The sequence below is a fragment of the Alexandromys fortis genome, unplaced genomic scaffold (genome assembly GCF_014885135.2).
Source record: "Alexandromys fortis isolate MF-2015 unplaced genomic scaffold, M_Fortis_MF-2015_v1.1 scaffold_295, whole genome shotgun sequence".
Taxonomy (NCBI): Eukaryota; Metazoa; Chordata; class Mammalia; order Rodentia; family Cricetidae; genus Alexandromys; species Alexandromys fortis.
The window spans coordinates 932,746-949,443 of NW_026068169.1; the positions used below are offsets into that span (position 1 = coordinate 932,746).

Consider the following 16,698-nt stretch of genomic DNA (forward strand, 5'->3'; position numbering starts at 1 on the left):
CAAAACAGGAAAACAATAAAGAAATGTACTACCTAAAGGACAGTATATTTATAGGGTTTCCTTTGCCCTCATTCTTATAGTCTCCAGTCAATCAGTTGTCCAAATATATTAAGGTAAATGGTCCCCTTTTTCACCTTTTGCAACATTACTTAGGTGCTTTCAATTTTCTTTTTTCCTTTTTCATCATAAAAATGTGTAATTGCAGGATACTTTTGTAATAAAGTTATATTTATCTGTCACAGACTTCATGTGACCAAGGGATCACTGTATGTTGTGACTAATTTCGCTGTATATATTAAAGTTCACATTTTGTGGTGTAAAGTTCTATGTGTTTTGACAAATCCTCTCTTAGATTTGTTAAGACTTGTTTTGTGGTCCTACTTAGGGTCTGCGCTGGAGAGTGCTACATGTATATTTGAGAAGAATGTGTATTCTGCAGCTGTTGCTTGGAAAGTTCTGTAGGTGCCTGTTAAGTTCATTTTGCCTAAAGTGAAATTCAAGCCCATCTTTTCTTTACTAGTTTTCCATCCAGATAATCCCTACATCACTGGAACATGGGTATTGAAGTTCTTTACTACTCTTTTACTGTGCTTTATCCCCCCATTCATTATTAATATTGCTTCATATATCCAGGTTCAATATGTATATTGAATTCATATATATTTGTCATTTTATATGGTCTTTATGAATTTTCTCTTATTATATAGTTTTTTAATGCAGGACCTCAATATATAACCATGGCTGGGCTCTAAACTCAGAGATCTGTCTGTCTCTGCCTCTGTAATCCAGTCTGTAATGTCATTCTTTTTGAAATGTGTCCTTTTAGTTTTTGACTTAATGTCTTTTTTATCTGACATAATTATCTCTACTCACTTTGGCATAATTGAATGAAAAAGTGAATATGACAAAACGTTTCTTGCACTGGAGAGTAGTGCACTATATCACAAGAGACAGCCTAAATCCTTACTCAGTGCATCAGTAAAAGAAGAACACGGAAAAAGAAGACATTCATGTATATTTGGATGTGTCTATCTAATACAAATGTACAAGTGTGCATATATGCATTATATATATGCATTTTATGTATCTAATTTTTTATTTATAGTCTCACTGTAGACGGCTATATTTGAACTCAAGATCCTTCCACATCTCCCTCCCAAGTAGTTCTGGAATTACATCAGTGCTTTGTTAAATACCCATCCCAAAATATTTCAAATAATTTGCTTTTTAAAAGGCAACAATGCAATTATTTTGAGATAAATGGAAACATCCAGGGATTTTTATTACATTTTTATTTGTAATAAGTAAAGTGTGTGTGTGCACGCACGTATGTGTTTGTGCGCAAGCAGGGCTGTGAGGACAACTTGTGGGTTCAGGGACTAGACTTCAAGTCCTCAGGCTGAGTGGCAAGTGCTTTTAACCGCGGAACCATCTGACCGGCACCAATTGATTTTTCTTACATTTTACTTTAAATATATGTGTATATATATGAAATATATGTTTAATTTATTATATTTAGATTATTTGGGAGCATCCTGCTAATATTTAGAGACTCTAGATATCTTAATCTGGTTTTATTTGAAAGTCAGCAATAAATGTGATTTAATCCTCTGTTCTCACAGTGTATCACGCCGTGTAATTAGTGTTGTCGGGACAGGCGTGGGAGCTCTGAAGTCTTTCTCTTCGGGAGAAACAGAAAAATCAAATAGAGACAGGGACACAGAATGGGGAACAGAGAAATGAAATGAAAAATAGGTGTGATGCTGAACAAGAGGTAGTAAACAGAAAAGACGGAGGAGATCGGGAAGTCGTGAAGCCGAGAGGGGGCGGGGCAGGCAGGGAAGGACGGAGACCCCCCTCTGGAGGCGGAAAGAGGCAGGACCACTTCCGGCCAGGCGGTGCGGGGGTAACAAGCTCAGACCTGAGGAGAGGCTTGGAGCGAGCAGACGTCCTCTGGACTCACGAGGGCGAGGTGAGCTGAGGTGGCTAGCTTTGGTAAAGACCCTGTGGGGGCCTTAAAGGCTGCAGCTTTGGGGTGACTGGCTTCACACAACCTTAAGGTTTGAAGAAAACCTGCCGGGGTTTGGGAGCTAGCGGCTTCGGTGTGGTGGGTTTAGAGGTGCCGGAACCCAGTTCTAACGGTAGAAAGGCGGGGGCGGGATCTCTGGGCCAAGGGAAGGTCTGGACTCAGTTTGGCGATGGGAAGAAGGGATGCGGACCTGTTTGGGGTTGTGTAAAGGAAACGTTGAGAAATCGTTCTGGCTGTAGTAAAAAGGAAGGAGGACCGAGTTCAGGAGGGAGGTAAGGGACGGAATTAACGGATTAAGCCGAAGAAAGGGGGCCGGACCCCCTCAGGGCTACGGAAAGGATGGATTGGATCGGGACTAAGAAAGGAGCGGCAGAAACCTTTTTAAACGGCCCAAGTACCAGACTTGGAAGGGAGAAAGGGCGGGCTAGGATCCGGTTAGCACTGGTTTGAAAGGGAGAATGACCTGGTAGGGTTAGGGAGCTGGGAATCCACGAAGGGTAACCCTGTTGGATTTGGGGGTGGGGTATCCATATTGCAGAAAGGGCGGGGCTGGGCCGTTGCAGACGTGGACCGAGGTGGGGGGGCAGTGTCGGCGGAGGCGACTGCAGCGTGGGGGGGGGGGGCTTGCGGAGGGGTGGGAGGTGCGGAGGACTGCGGAACCACAGCGAGGGTGAGTGGCTGACAAGCGGCGCGGCAGCAGAGAAATGGCGGGGGGGGGGGGGAGCTTCTGGGGGAGTGGGGAGAGGGGGCGGCGCGAAATGTCCCTGCAGAGCCTGAGCCATTCTGAGGGGAAAGGGTGGGCTGAGAAATGGTGTTGTTAGGGGGAGGCGGCGGGTGGGACCGAGATGTTCTGTAGCTCAGGGGGAGGGGGCATAAGTGGAAATGAGATGGTTAGAGATGGTCCTGTCCACCAAAGCGCATGCGTACTGAGGGCCCCGAGGACCAGGCTCATTTGGGAAACCTGTGATCCTGCTCTCGTGCGTTTTGTGTGTGTGTGTGTGTTCTCGTGTGTTCTGTGCGCATGCGCACTGTCAGGTTGCGGTGTGGTAGAGGGTGTATTCAGGTGTAGGTCGTAGAACTGATTTGCCATCTTGGAAGTGAAAGATACCGGAGCTCAGAAACGAGATGCCCTGGGCTTCTAGATAGGCAAACCCAGAAAGGTCTGGGGTCCAAAATTAGGTAAATTCTTTCCCCCTTCAGATTTAGCAAGACATCGGATGAATCTCCCTGCTCCCTTATTTTCCTCTAACTCAGCCCTATTTCTTTCAGGCTCAGCTATTACAGTCTCTCAGGAAGATGGATAGAAGAAATGACTATGGTTTTCGGGTGCCCACATTCCAGGTGAGACCTCTCTGCATTCTTACCAGGCCATCTACCCTCCCCCAAATTCACTTACCTCTCTGGAGTCCACTACCATGGTGTGGTTTTATAATTCCCTACCTAACCTGTCTCAGTCTTACTTTGCATGGTGCTGAGAAGAGGGAAACCTGCCTGACTCTGTCCCCTGCTCCCTGTTTGTTTCCCCACACCCTTTCAATCAAACTGTTCAGGAACGGGGGCCACTGCAAAGAGGGGTGGTTGTAGGGAGGCCAGATGTTTCATAGGATCATAATCCTAAGTATGTAGGGCCCTCTGCCTCCCCCTGGGAGCCTAGGGCTTCCTTTCTCTCCAGATGTACAGACTGAGAGCACAGAGAAGGACAACGTCCTGCTGATGCATACCCTGTTGTCAGCATCCAAGGACCCACCGATTGCCAGCCGGCCTAAGAAAAGCAAGACCAAGAAGACTTCTATTAAAGCTATCACTAAGACCACACCCACTCCCCCTCAGGTTCCATCTGCCAATGACATTGCTAGCAACAAGCCTAAAGTAACTCTGCAGGCTTTAAACCTACCAATGTTCACCCAGATCAGCCAGGTTTCTGCTACAACTGAGGCAGCCAATATCCAGGCTTCAGTTACTGCTCAAACCAAGAAAGCCAAGACAAAGAGAGTTACTCCCAGGGTATCTCTAACTGGCACTGAGGATGTCACTACACAGCTCAAGCCGCCTTTACAGGCCCTAAACCTGCCAGTTGCCTCACCAACTATACAGTCTCCAGTTGCCAATGAGTCAGCTAATTCCCTGGCCTTGATAGCTGTCAGCAAACCCAAGAAAGCTTCTAAGGCAAAGAAGGCTGCCAATAAGACCATACCTAGTGCCACTGAGATCTCACTGGCTTCGACTGCCACCCACACAGCCACTACCCAAGGCCAAATTGCCAAGGAGACAGCTAGTATCCAGTCCTCAGCAGCCACTATCCGAACCAAGAAAATTTCCAAAGCTAAGAGGACAACTGCTAAGCCCATGAATGCTAACACTGAGTATGGAGAGCCCTCAAATGCTATTGAGGGAGCTAGCAGACAGATTGAGGCTTCAACTGTAGTTCTAAGGCCCAAAAAGCCCAAGGGGAAGAAGGTTGCCAATAAAGGCCCAAATTCTGCTTCTGAGCTCTCCGAGGCTCCACCTGCCCTTCAAATGGTCCCAAACCATGCCCTATCAGTGACTGTACGGATCAGGAGAGGGTCTAGGGCTCGAAAGGCTGCCACTAAGACTCGGGCAACTGAAAGCCAGGCTCAAATCAATGAACAAGGAGCTCAGGCCAAGATGGCTACCTCTCAGGCCAGCGTAAGTGCCCTTGAGACTCAGGTTGCTGCTGCTGTTCAGGCCTTGGCAGATGACTACCTGGCTCAGTTGAGTTTGGAGCCCACAACCAGAACCCGGGGCAAGAGGAACCGGAAGGTAAGATCTGTGATATTATCCTTAACTTTGTGCTGCTTTCTTACTCCTATACTAGGTTGTTCATTTGTCTTACGTTTCTTCAGTCATTTAACTTCAGGAGTGACCATGTGTTCATATAGGCTATAGGATATGCTGAGAATATGATACACTTTTGTTTGCTCATGGATTGGTAGGGAAATGCATTTGTGAATTTAGTCAAGACCTATTTGTAACTCACATTATATTTACCCAGATTATATGTGGATTTCTTGAGAAGAATTCTTACTATTTGGGACTTAAGTACCAGTTTTACAACAAAAGAAAGTCCTGGAATGAAGTGATTTGTCTAAAGCCTGTAGCTAGCAGAGTATGATGGTGGCCAAAGAAAAGGGAAAACCCCCTAGGCCATGTCCTTGGTTGGCTTGTGCCCTGGAAGGTGAAATAAACTGTTGCCTAGAAGCCAGGGAAAGAAAAGTTTGGGACTCAGGATAGCCAGGGTTAGGGCCACACTCCTCTGTAGGGGAGAGTCCAGGCCCACCCACTAGACTCTAGGAGGACTTTTTCAAAGAAACAACAATCTCTTTCATTTGGTAACTCCACACATTTTTTTTAACCATTGATAAAGTCTAAGCATCCCAATGGAGAAGAAAGAACTGGGGGCAGTTTCAGGCGGATCCCATGGGGCCGGAGGCCTCCACCACCCCGAGATGTGGCCATTTTGCAGGAAAGGGTAAGAATTCAATCTGCTCAGGTCCTGTTTTTCTTTCTTTTCATTCTCTGATATTCTCCCAAGTGTTTCACCACTGTACTGATACCTCCCCAACTGTTACTCTTTTAGGCAAATAAGTTGGTGAAATATCTGTTGGTTAAGGACCAGACAAAGATCCCCATCAAGCGTTCAGGTAGTCTTCTTCACCATTCTTTCCCCATGGCCTGTGAGGAACTGTTTACTTATCACCTCTTTTTGTACCGCATCAGCTGCCACAGTCCTATTTCACTATAGCTACCCTGACCACACAGGGCTGGGGAAAGACTGCAGTCATCTGACCTGTACAGTTTAGCATCTTCTGTCTCCCCTTTCTTGTAGACATGCTGAAGGATGTCATCCAAGAATATGATGAGTATTTTCCAGAGATCATTGAACGAGCAAGCTATGCTCTGGAGAAGGTGAAGGGGCAGCCCTGGGGGTGGGTGCACTGGGGAACCTTAAACAGAGGAAAGGTATATTATCACCCTCCTCGGGGGAAGAACAAAGATCTAATACATTGCCATCACCGTGCAAATGAGCACGCAGTGGCCTAGGGAGGGGCAGCCACTGATCACAAGTCACTGGTGGAAACACAGCCGGTACTAAAGCTATGCAGCTGAGCCCTGGCTTCTGTCTGCTGCTGGATATACCATCTCATGTATTGCGGTTGCTCACCTCTCTGTCTCCCCAAATGCCCACAGACACTATTGATGACTATTATGTTTTTTATATGGTGTGCTTTGTACTGAACTATATGCTTTACATGCATTTTCTCTCATACAAAACCCTTACTTTTCTCAGAATGCCCAACATGCTAATTGATACCTAAGATATATTTTGCAATCTCACAGGTTATTCTTTTACTTGGCAGATGTTTCGAGTCAACCTGAAGGAAATTGATAAGCAAAGTAGCTTGTATATTCTTATCAGCACTCAGGAGTCCTCTGCAGGCATACTGGGAACGTAAGCTGGGACAGTGCCAGGGTGGGAAAGGGCTTCTGCTTCCTCTTAGAAGCTCAGGAAAGGTGGTCTAAACGCCCATGTCCCAGCTCCCACACATGGCTGGGTCCCTGTGAACAGTAGTGGTGCCAGATTATGACTGGCAGAAGGGTTTCAGAGCCTGGAGTGGCCATTGCTGCTGTCAGGTTTGCTTGCTAACAAGCTCCCAGGAAATCAGCCTATTGTTACTTATCTCTTCTTTGGAGTGCCTGGCCTGACTGTGGAAGTCCCTCAAAGGGGGGAGGGACTTCTGGTGTGGACCATGATGCTTGAGAGCAGGAGTGTCACTACTAGAACTTCTCAGGGCCGGGGAAATTGGGAGAGAAAGAAAAGACTCCTGTTGGCTGAGCTTCCATGTGGTGGACAGGGCTTCTTCCATGTCCTGCTAACCTTGGGTAGGGATAGTATATGGTTTCCCATTTTACTGGAGACCTTGGCTCAAGAGTGAAAGCACCTTCCCTTGGGTCATTGATAGCTGGGACCACAGAGTAGGCTGAATTCTCAGTATCTGCGGAATCTAGGAGAGGCTGGCCTAATGAGCTGTGTTGTATAGGTGATGACTTACGATCCTAAACTTTCTCTTTGTCCGGTATTTCTTTTAGGACCAAGGACACACCCAAGCTGGGTCTCCTCATGGTGATTCTGAGTGTCATTTTCATGAATGGCAACAAGGCCAGTGAGGGTGAGTAGCTGGCTGGGCATGCAGCTAAATAGGTGGCTGTTGTCTGAATTCCAGGTGCTCATTTTCTGTCCTTGTCTCCTTACCTCTTGCAGCTGTCATCTGGGAGGTGCTACGCAAGCTGGGGCTACGTCCTGGGTATGATTGGGCTCTCTCAGCGCTTGCTGTCCGTGTTGTCTTTTGGCAAGAGAGGACGGTCCTAGGATTGCATCAACCTGGTGGTCTGGTGGAGCACAGGGTGGGGGTGGGGGATTTATTACCTGGATGAATGACAAATAGTTCTGAACTCTGCTTCTTTTCTCATTTATGTCTTCTGTCTGTTCTGAGATGAGGTGTAAGGTGGACCTTCGGGCATCCCTGATAAAGTGCCATCTGGTCTCCACTGTTTTCTTCTAGTGGCCGTATACTCACTACTGACTTCACTTCGTTGAGACTGCCTCATTGGCTATAGAATCTGCTCCATGTTGGGAAATACCTCTACCTTCATCTGGGTTGTTCTGCTCTGTATTCACTGATTATTTTTTCCTTTGCTAGGGTAAGACATTCACTCTTTGGAGAAGTGAGGAAACTCATCACAGATGAATTCGTGAAGCAGAAGTAAGTAGTGTTTAAGGCTTTGTGTAGCTCTGAAGTGCTCTGGGTGTGGTTATCTGGTTCAAAAAATATATGATACCTTTTTTACACTCTTTGTAGATAGATAGGCATTCTGTGACCTAGACCCAAGTCCTATCTACAATTCTTGTGGCCAAGCCCCATTAGGACCCTTGCAGTCGGGTGTACTCGTAACAGGGGTCCCAAAATGGTCAATCTATTAACAGCACACCCAAATGGAATCTGGGGTTAGTCTTTATAGGAGACAAAACACATCTGTTTTCTGTAGTGTCATGTTCTGTATATGTATCACTATGGCTTTGCATGGAAGCCATGTTTGTATGGGAATGAGTCTGGGTCTGGATTCCAGGTGTTTGTTAAGAGGAAATTCCTTCATCTGAGGCCTAGTGGTTAAATAGTAGTTTTGTTTGTTTAGAAGTAAGTTCCATTTTCTTTTCTCTGAGGTATCTGGAATACAAGAGGGTCCCCAACAGCAGACCACCTGAATATGAATTCTTCTGGGGCCTGCGGTCTTACCACGAGACTAGCAAGATGAAAGTCCTGAAATTTGCATGCAAGGTAATGAACTTCCTGGTCTTGGTACATTAAGGGAATAGGATGCTCCACGCTGAGGCAGGCTGTGTGTATTTAGACAAGTATGGGACAACATATGGTTTGTATATAAAAATCTAAAGCCTCAACAATGTTCCAGATATATATTGCAGGACATACATCTTTGTTTAGTTAAGTTTTACATTCTATCAGTTCAGACTGCCATTAAAAATGTTATTAATAGCTGGAGGTCTTAAGATACAGAAATCGATATACTCACAGTTCTGGAGATAAAATCCCTAGATCAACATCTAGTACAGTTTCTGGTGCAGGGTCTTTCTGACTTACAGAGGCTTTTTCTGAATCTTCACATAGCATATGGCAAGCTTGAGTTCATTTTCATGTCAGTCCTATTTGATCAAGGCCTTACTCATTTAAGGTATACCCATAAAAGACCCTATCTGAAAATACAGTCCTGATTAGGGGTTGGGTATTCAACATAAGAATTCTGGGGAAATACACTCAGCCCATAACATGCTTGGTTTCTTATACTTTCCCATATTACAAATGGGGACATTTAGGTTCAGGGATATAAAGTAACTTGTATGCCTCAGTTATCCGGGCTGAAGTTTGATATCAAGACTTACTCATTAGAACTCTAGAAAGATGCCTTTTCTTATTTACCACTATTAGTTATAGTGGGTTCTTCACACATAAGTATAAGGGCTATTTTTCTTCTAATAATTATAATTTCCATTTTAGGTACAGAAGAAAGATCCTAAAGACTGGGCCGCTCAGTACCGGGAGGCAGTAGAGATGGACGTTCAGGCTGCAGCTGTGGCTGTGGCTGAGGCTGAGGCCAGGGCTGAGGCAAGAGCCCAAATGGGGATTGGAGAGGAAGCTGTGGCTGGGCCCTGGAATTGGGATGACATGGATATTGACTGCTTAACAAGGGAAGAGTTGGGTGATGATACTCAAGCCTGGAACAGATTTTCCTTTGAAATTGATTCCAGAGCCCAAGAAAATGCAGATCCTACCAACAATGTCAACTTCAACCAAGGAGCTAGTACTAGAAATAGCTTCAGTGATGGTGCTAGTATTAGCTTTGGTGGCATACCCAACTCCAGTGGTGGCTTTGGTGGCATACCCAATTCTAATAGTGGCTTTGGTGGCTTACCCAACTCTAATGGTGGCTTTGGTGGCATACCCAACTCTAATGGTGGCTTTGGTGGCATACCCAACTCTAATGGTGGCTTTGGTGGCATACCCAACCCCAATGGTGGCTTTGGTGGCAGAAATGGCATTACCTTTGGTAGTGCACCCAGTACCTCTGCCAACTTCAGCAGTGCAGCAAGCATTAGCTTTGGAGACACATCCATCACTAGCACTAGTTTCAGTGGTGGAGCCAGCATTAGCTTCAGTGGTACACCCAGTACTAGTGCCACTTTCTGTGACACAGCAAGCATTAGCTTTGGTGGTGCATCTAGCACCAGCACTAGCTTCAGCAGTGGAGCCAGCATTAGCTTTGGTGGTGCACCCAGCACTAGCACTAGCTTCAGCAGCACCGCCAGCATTAGCTTTGGTGGTTCGCCCAGCACCAGCACTAGCTTCAGCAGCACCACCAGCATTAGCTTTGGTGGTTCACCCAGCATTAGCAGTAGTTTCAGTGGTGGATCCAGCATTAGCTTTGGTGGTTCTCCTACCACCAGTACCAGTTTCAGTGGTGGAGCCAGTATTAGTTTTGGTGGTGCACCTTGTACGAGTGCCAGTTTCAATGGTGGAGCAAGCTGTGGCTTTGGAGGCACACTTAGTAGTACAGCTGGCTTTGGTGGTGCACTCAGCACAAGCACCAGCTTTGGCAGTGCACCTACCACAAGCACTGTCTTCAGTGGTGCAGTTAGCACCACTACTGGCTTTGGAGGCACACTTAGCACCAGTGTCTGCTTTGGTAGCTCCCCCTGCTCTGGTGTCGGCTTTGGAGGCACACTCAGTACCAGTATCTGCTTTGGTAGTTCTCCTAGCACCAATACTGATTTTGGCGGTACACTCAGCACCAGTGTTTCCTTTGGTGCTTCTTCTAGCACCAGCTCTGACTTTGGTGGCACATTAAGCACTAGCGTCAGCTTTGGTGGCTCTTCTGGCACCAGTGCTGGCTTTGGCGGTGCACTCAACAGCAGTACCAGCTTTGGTGGTGCCATCAGCACCAGTGCTGGCTTTGGCAATGCACTCAACAGTAGTGCCAGCTTTGGTGGTGCCATAAGTACTGGCTTTGGTGGTGCACTCAATAGCAGTGCCAGCTTTGGCGGTGCCATCAACACTAGCACCGGCTTTGGCAGTGCACTCAACAGCAGTGCCAGCTTTGGTGGTGCCATTAGCACCAGTTCTGGCTTTGGCAGTGCACTCAGCACCAGTGCCAGCTTTGGTAGTGTACTCAATGGCAGTTCTGGCTTTGGCGGTGCTATCAGTACCAGTGCCAGCTTTGGTAATGCACTTAATAGTAATGCTGACTTTGGTAGTGCCATCAGCACCAGTGCCAGCTTTAGTGGTGCACTCAGTGGCAGTACTGGCTTTGGCAGTGCCATCAGTACCAGTGCCAGCTTTGGTAATGCACTTAATAGTAATGCTGGCTTTGGCAGTGCCATCAGCACCAGTGCCAGCTTTGATGGTGCACTCAGTAACAGTGCTGGCTTTGGCAGTGCCATCAGCACCAGTGCCAGCTTTGATGGTGCACTCAGTAACAGTGCTGGCTTTGGCGGTGCTATCAATACCAGTGCCAGCTTTGGTGGTGCTCTTAGTAACGGTGCTGGCTTTGGCAGTGCTATCAGTACCAGTGCCAGCTTTGGTGGGGCACTCAGTAACAGTGCTGGTTTTGGTAGTGCCATCAGCACCAGTGCCAGCTTTGGCGGTGCAATCAGCACCAACCCTGACTTTGGTGGTGCATTCAGTACCAGTGTTGGCTTTGGTGGGGCACTTAGTACCACTGACTTTGGTAGTACCCATAGCAACAGCATTAGCTTTGGTAGTGCTCCCACTACCAGTGTCAGCTTTGGTGGTTCTCAAAGTACTAACCTCTGTTTTGGTGGAGCACCTAGCACCAGTCTCTGTTTTGGCAGTGCATCTAACACCAACCTATGCTTTGGAGGCTCTTCCAGCACCAACTCCTGCTTTAGTGGTGCTACCAGTGCCAATTACAGTGAGGGCCACAGCACCAGTGCCATTTTCAGTTTTGGGAATGGGCTAAGTACCAGTGCTGGCTTTGGAAACGGATTAGGCACCAGTGCTGGCTTTGGCAGCAGCCTAGGTACCAGCACTGGCTTTGGTGGAAGCTTAGGCCCCAGTGCTAGCTTCAGTGGTGGCCTGGGCACCAGCACTGGGTTTGGTGGTGGATTAGGCACCAGCAATGATTTTGGTGGTGGACTAAGTCCTAATGCTGACTTCAGTGGGGGACTGGGTACCAGTGCTGGCTTCAATGGTGGACTAAACACTAGCACTGGTTTTGGTGGTGGACTGGGCACTAGTGCTGGTTTTGGTGATGGACTTGGCAGCAACACTGGCTTTGGTGGTGGACTGGTCACTAATGATGGCTTTGCTGGTGACCTGAGTACCAATAATGGTTTTGGCGGCACACTTGGCACTGGTGCAGGCTTTAGTGTAAGCCTCAGCACTGGCGATGGCTTTGGCAGTGGGCCTAATGCCAGCTTCGACAGAGGACTGAATACCATCATTGGCTTTGGCAGTGATTCCAACACCAGCAGTGGCTTTACTGGTGAAACCAGCACCGGCTCCAGCTTCAGTAATGGACCCAGTTCTATTGTTGGCTTTAGTGGTGGACCAAGCACTGGTGCTGGTTTCTGCAATGCACCAAGCACTGGTGGCTTTGGTGGTGGACCAAGTACAGGAGCTGGCTTTGGCGGACCAAGCACTGGAGGTGGCTTCGGAGGACCAAGCACTGCAGCTGGCTTTGGTGGTGGACTGAGCAGCAGTGCTGGCTTCGGTGGTGGACTGAACACGAGTGCTGGATTCAGCGGTGGACCAAGCACCGGTACTGGCTTTGGTGGTGGAGCCACTAACCTCGGTGCCTGTGGCTTCTCTTACGGCTAGTGAAGTTTCAGGTAACTGCAATATTCCCATAGCCAGGATCCGTGGGGATAGCTATAATAGTTGGGAGATACTAGAAGAAACTCTAAGCTGGGAGGGGGGGCAAGTGAGAAAAAGGAAATAAAAGGAAATGGGTTTTGTGCTAACGTGTTTCTGGGTATTTTGCTTTGTTTGTTTTTCAGGTTTGTTACGTTTGTTACCCATGTTTACAGGTAACACTAACGCAGCAGTACTTTCCATGGAGCCAATGTGCAGCTTTGGAATCTTTGTCCACACAGCAGCCTAACCAGCTACAACCCATTAGCTGAGTGAAACACTAAGAAAAATCTGCTGTTCCTGCTTTGTGTTTGCTTCTTGTGTTGTTGTCATATTTTGGTATCAGAGTTACATTAAATTTGCCAAAGGAATCTGAGTTTATTCCATCTTTTAATATGGCTAGATGCGATGTCTGGGGTTTGTAGAACAACTAGAGTTAAGCTTAGCTTTTTGGGGACTGTGGGGATCCAGCTAAAAGGCAGATATTTCTAAGGGTCAGGGAGCTCTGGGAAAGTGTGCTTGAGCAGATATGAAAGGGGGAAGCCTAAGATAGAATGAAACAGAAAGAGCTGTGGATAGTAAATTCACACTAAGTTGGGGCAACTGTGTAAGAATAGAGGGATAAGAAGGAAAGGAACTAGGAGTTGACATGGGAGCAAGAGGACATTCTTTTGGGATAGAAAAAAATAAGTATGGACTGTAGGACCAAAGTCAAATGAGAGGCAGAGGATTGATATGGAAGAGTCAGGAATTGACTGAAGTAGTATGAGACAGTGGAAAGGGATAGGGTGCCAGAAAATAGAGGGTGATTCTGACTTTGAACAGGATTCAAGGATAGCTGTGGAAGTAGAAAAATAGATCTGTTTCAAGCAGTGATCTCCAACCCTAGTAGATCCTAGAAAAAGTATGGATGATTCAAGGCTTGGATCTAACTGGGTGGTTGTGCTGAAAGGACTAGGAAACAAAGCAGCAAAGTTATGAGTCTCTTTATCATATGGACACTAGCACCTGGCTCACAATGGTTAGTGTATGCATTGTGGCTGAAGAGGAGTTCCAAGTTGGTAAGGGATAGAAGAATATTGAGAACTACAGAACTAGGAGAAAATAGAGGCCTCAAAAGGAACGTACTGATGAACAAGGGTAGATATTGTTCATTTAGGAAATACTACATAAATGCCTGTGGTGTGGAGGCATACTGCTCAAGTCTCAAGGATGATAAAATTTTACAGACTTGAATGAACAGTAAGCTTCCAGGCAATAAGTTAGCCCAGACAGAGGATCCTAGAGAAGCTAAATAAGAAGGTGAACCCAAAGAAAAACATATAGTCATCCTCCTGGATATTGGAAGTAGACAAGATTGCTAGGCAAAAGTTGGGAACACGGGGGTGGGGGTAAGGGAAGATGGGGAAAGAGAAGGGAGAAGGGGAGGATGGGGAAAGCTTGGAGGAATGGGATGGTTGGGATGGAGGAAGGGTGGATATGGGAGCAGGGAAGTAGATATCTTAAGGGAGCCATTTTAGGATTGGCAAGAGACCTGACTTTAGAGGGGTTCCCAGGTGTCCAAGGAGATGTCCCCAGCTTGTTCCTTGGGTAGCTGAGGAGAGGGCGCCTGAACTAGCCTCATCCTATAGCCACACTGATGAATATCTTGCATATCACCATAGAACCTTCATCTGGTGATGGAAGGAGATAGAGACAGAGACCCACATTGGAGCATTGGACTGAGCTCCCAAGGTCCAAATGAGGAACAGAAGGAGGGAGAACATGAGCAAGGAAGTCAGGACCGCGAGGGGTGCACCCACCCACTGAGACGGTGGGGCTGATCTAATGGGAGCTCACCAAGGCCAGCTGGACTGGGACTGATGAAGCATGGGATCAAACTGGATTCTCTGAATGTAGCTGACAATGAGGACTACCGAGAAGTCAAGAACAATGGCACGGGGTTTTGATCCTACTGCATGTACTGGCTTTGTGGGAGCCTAGGCAGTTTGGATGCTCACCTTCCTAGACCTGGGTGGAAGGGGGAGAACCTTGGACTTCCCACAGGGCAGGGCACCCTGACTGCTCTTTGGACTGGAGAGGGAGGGGGAGTAGGGGGAGGCGGAGGGAAATGGGAGGAGGTGGAAATTTTTAATTAAAAAAAATAAAACATAATCACTAAGTTGAGGGAGTCACATCCCTGGGAGGGAGGGTGTTGACGGCATCATTAACATAGGCAATGAAATTACTCAGGATGGTAGCAAGAGTTGGAGACTGAAGCTTTTAGCCCAGGTACTGGATTCTTCTTGAGTATAACAATGAATACATCCTGTCCTCATGTACCTTGACTACCAAGGAATAAAACTAACAGGAACTCACAGGACCTATCTTGTCCATGTTTGAGAGTGCTACCCCAGGACTCTTCCGATCTCAGATGTCCTCACCCATTCTTCAACAGCACCAGAGTTGGGTCAGAACCAAGATCTTGACAACAATGAGAGAAGCCTTATAGCATCTTCCTGTCCTATAGGCAGGAATACATGTCTTTATTGATCAGGAAATAGTTATTTAAAAAGAGCTTTATCCATGAATAAGTAGGTTCCTTAGTTTGAGCTAGGAACTGAGACCTGTTTGGGAGCTGCTGTAGATTTCTTCCCTGGAGGTAGGGCACTCTCAGGCCAAAGCCAGAGTCTGCTTAGGGAGAACAAGGGCAGCAGTTCCTACAGGAGAAAATCAATGAGGACAGAGGCAATCTGATCACTTGGAAATGGCTCAGTAATGGGCAGGGACAGTGTCCAGTGCTTCTTCAGGTTCACGGGTGATGTCCACATTCTAAGGAGAGAGCCCAGGGTTAGTAGGAAGTATAGAATCCCAGTTCTGCCCTGTCTCTTGACCTCACTGCCAGGCATCCCTCTGAGCAGGGCATGGGTCCTGGTTGTCTTCTTAGGCATGCCTAGGGAATCAGTCAGAGGCCTGTTTAGCAAGAATTGTCACATCCCTGAGTCTCTATGGGCCTGGACTATGGTTTTTGCCACTTGTGAGTGCTGGTTGATTTGAAACACCTGGGATGTCTGGGGCTGGAGCTAGCCTTTTCATGTGCAAGGGTACTTTCAGAGTATACCACGTTAAAAGCCTGCTTGGATACAGAGCACCCAACCTACCTCAGGCTTGTCCCGGTGTGTGTTCACTGCCTCCACATTCAGGTAGATGGACTCTATTCTGCAGCCTCAGAAAAAAATAACTCATATGTCTACAAGCACTCAGGATAAGACTTGGTCTTCTCTAAGGTATTATTTCCCCTTTCCCATCATCACTACCCACACCCCAGGTCCATACTCTCCAGACCAGTAGTTCTCAACCTAAAGGTCACAATCCTTTGGGGGGTTGCATATCAGTATCCTGAATATCAGATATTTACACTATGATTCACAATAGTAGCAAAATTACAATTAAGTGGCAATGAAAATAAATTTATGGTTGAGTCACCACAACATGAGGAAGGTTGAGAACCACTACTCTAGATTATACCTCTCCTGAAGGTAGGGGAGCTGTAGGATGTGTGGGAAAGATTCCGGGCCCCAAAGCCCTAAAGTCAACAGTCATCTTCCCAGAGTGTCTATTTGCTCAGTTTCAATTGCTCGGTTGTATATGGTGAAAGAAATGAGAGGAGATGATCTTTGTGACCTATAAGACAGTAGTCTAATCTATATATGATTGACAGAGGGCTGAGGGTACTCCAAGCCATGCTAAGTGGAAGAGTCCTAGGCTATAGTTCTGGGTACTCAAACCCAGGCAAGGTTTATTCAGAAGACACCTCTAGCAATTCTAGAGGTGTGATTACTGGGAAGTTCTAGGGAGCCTGAAGAAGAAGGGCCTGGGGCTAACAGGAGTTCCAGTGTTCAATGGTGGCCCCTTCAGCACTATTCCTGTAGGCTATCATATCACAGGTTCCAGTTGGTTCTTTTATCCTGTTTACACCCTGGACTACATTTGAATCTATCCTTTCCCTGCTTATGAACCTTTCATAAGTAACTAATGCCCCCATTCTTTAATATGTCCCCAACGTATAATTTTCCTAAGGTATCTATTGGGTACACCTCTGCTCAACACAAATAGAACAATGTTCTATACTCACTGCCCAGGCAGAGACAGACAGAGCCAGGCTCTAGATTTGGATGCTAGCTTAGCTTTTTCCTCTTAGCCTACGGTCACCAGCTGCACCTCTAC

The 16,698-nt window shown here is 46.9% G+C and overlaps 2 protein-coding genes and 1 non-coding gene across 12 annotated transcripts in view; 2 read left to right on the forward strand and 1 right to left on the reverse strand.

The window, feature by feature from the left end:
* Positions 1-1,894: 1,894 nt before the first annotated feature.
* Positions 1,895-12,868, forward strand: LOC126492169 (trophinin-like). Of its 4 annotated transcripts, none has more exons than XM_050128350.1 (13): positions 1,895-1,972; positions 3,299-3,370; positions 3,656-4,810; positions 5,415-5,519; positions 5,628-5,691; positions 5,877-5,956; positions 6,409-6,500; positions 7,139-7,218; positions 7,311-7,353; positions 7,750-7,812; positions 8,271-8,385; positions 9,121-12,470; positions 12,639-12,868. In XM_050128350.1, exons 2-12 carry the CDS (start codon positions 3,326-3,328, stop codon positions 12,457-12,459), a joined length of 5,181 nt encoding a protein of 1,726 aa, XP_049984307.1. In that variant the 5' UTR covers positions 1,895-1,972; positions 3,299-3,325; the 3' UTR covers positions 12,460-12,470; positions 12,639-12,868. The 4 variants fall into 4 exon arrangements, with proteins under 4 accessions (XP_049984307.1, XP_049984310.1, XP_049984309.1 ...); XM_050128353.1 differs by having other exon boundaries at positions 1,904-1,972; positions 3,702-4,810; XM_050128352.1 differs by having other exon boundaries at positions 1,947-1,972; positions 3,684-4,810.
* LOC126492174 (small nucleolar RNA SNORA11) lies at positions 7,987-8,112 on the forward strand. Its single transcript, XR_007589543.1, has one exon. It is a non-coding gene; the product is annotated as a small nucleolar RNA SNORA11 (small nucleolar RNA).
* A 2,108-nt stretch (positions 12,869-14,976) lies between the features above and the next one.
* Pfkfb1 (6-phosphofructo-2-kinase/fructose-2,6-biphosphatase 1) overlaps positions 14,977-16,698 on the reverse strand; it is a 51,272-nt gene continuing 49,550 nt past the window's right edge. For 4 of the 7 annotated variants that reach the window (XM_050128340.1, XM_050128336.1, XM_050128341.1 and 1 more), the window contains exons 14-15: positions 15,633-15,697; positions 14,978-15,303 (exon numbers count right to left, since the gene is read on the reverse strand). In XM_050128340.1, the coding sequence (XP_049984297.1) occupies positions 15,244-15,303; positions 15,633-15,697 (125 nt within the window). In that variant the 3' untranslated portion in view covers positions 14,978-15,243. Of the gene's footprint in view, positions 15,304-15,632; positions 15,698-16,698 lie in introns of those variants that run through there. The other 3 variants (XM_050128338.1, XM_050128337.1, XM_050128339.1) reach the window with 3 other exon arrangements.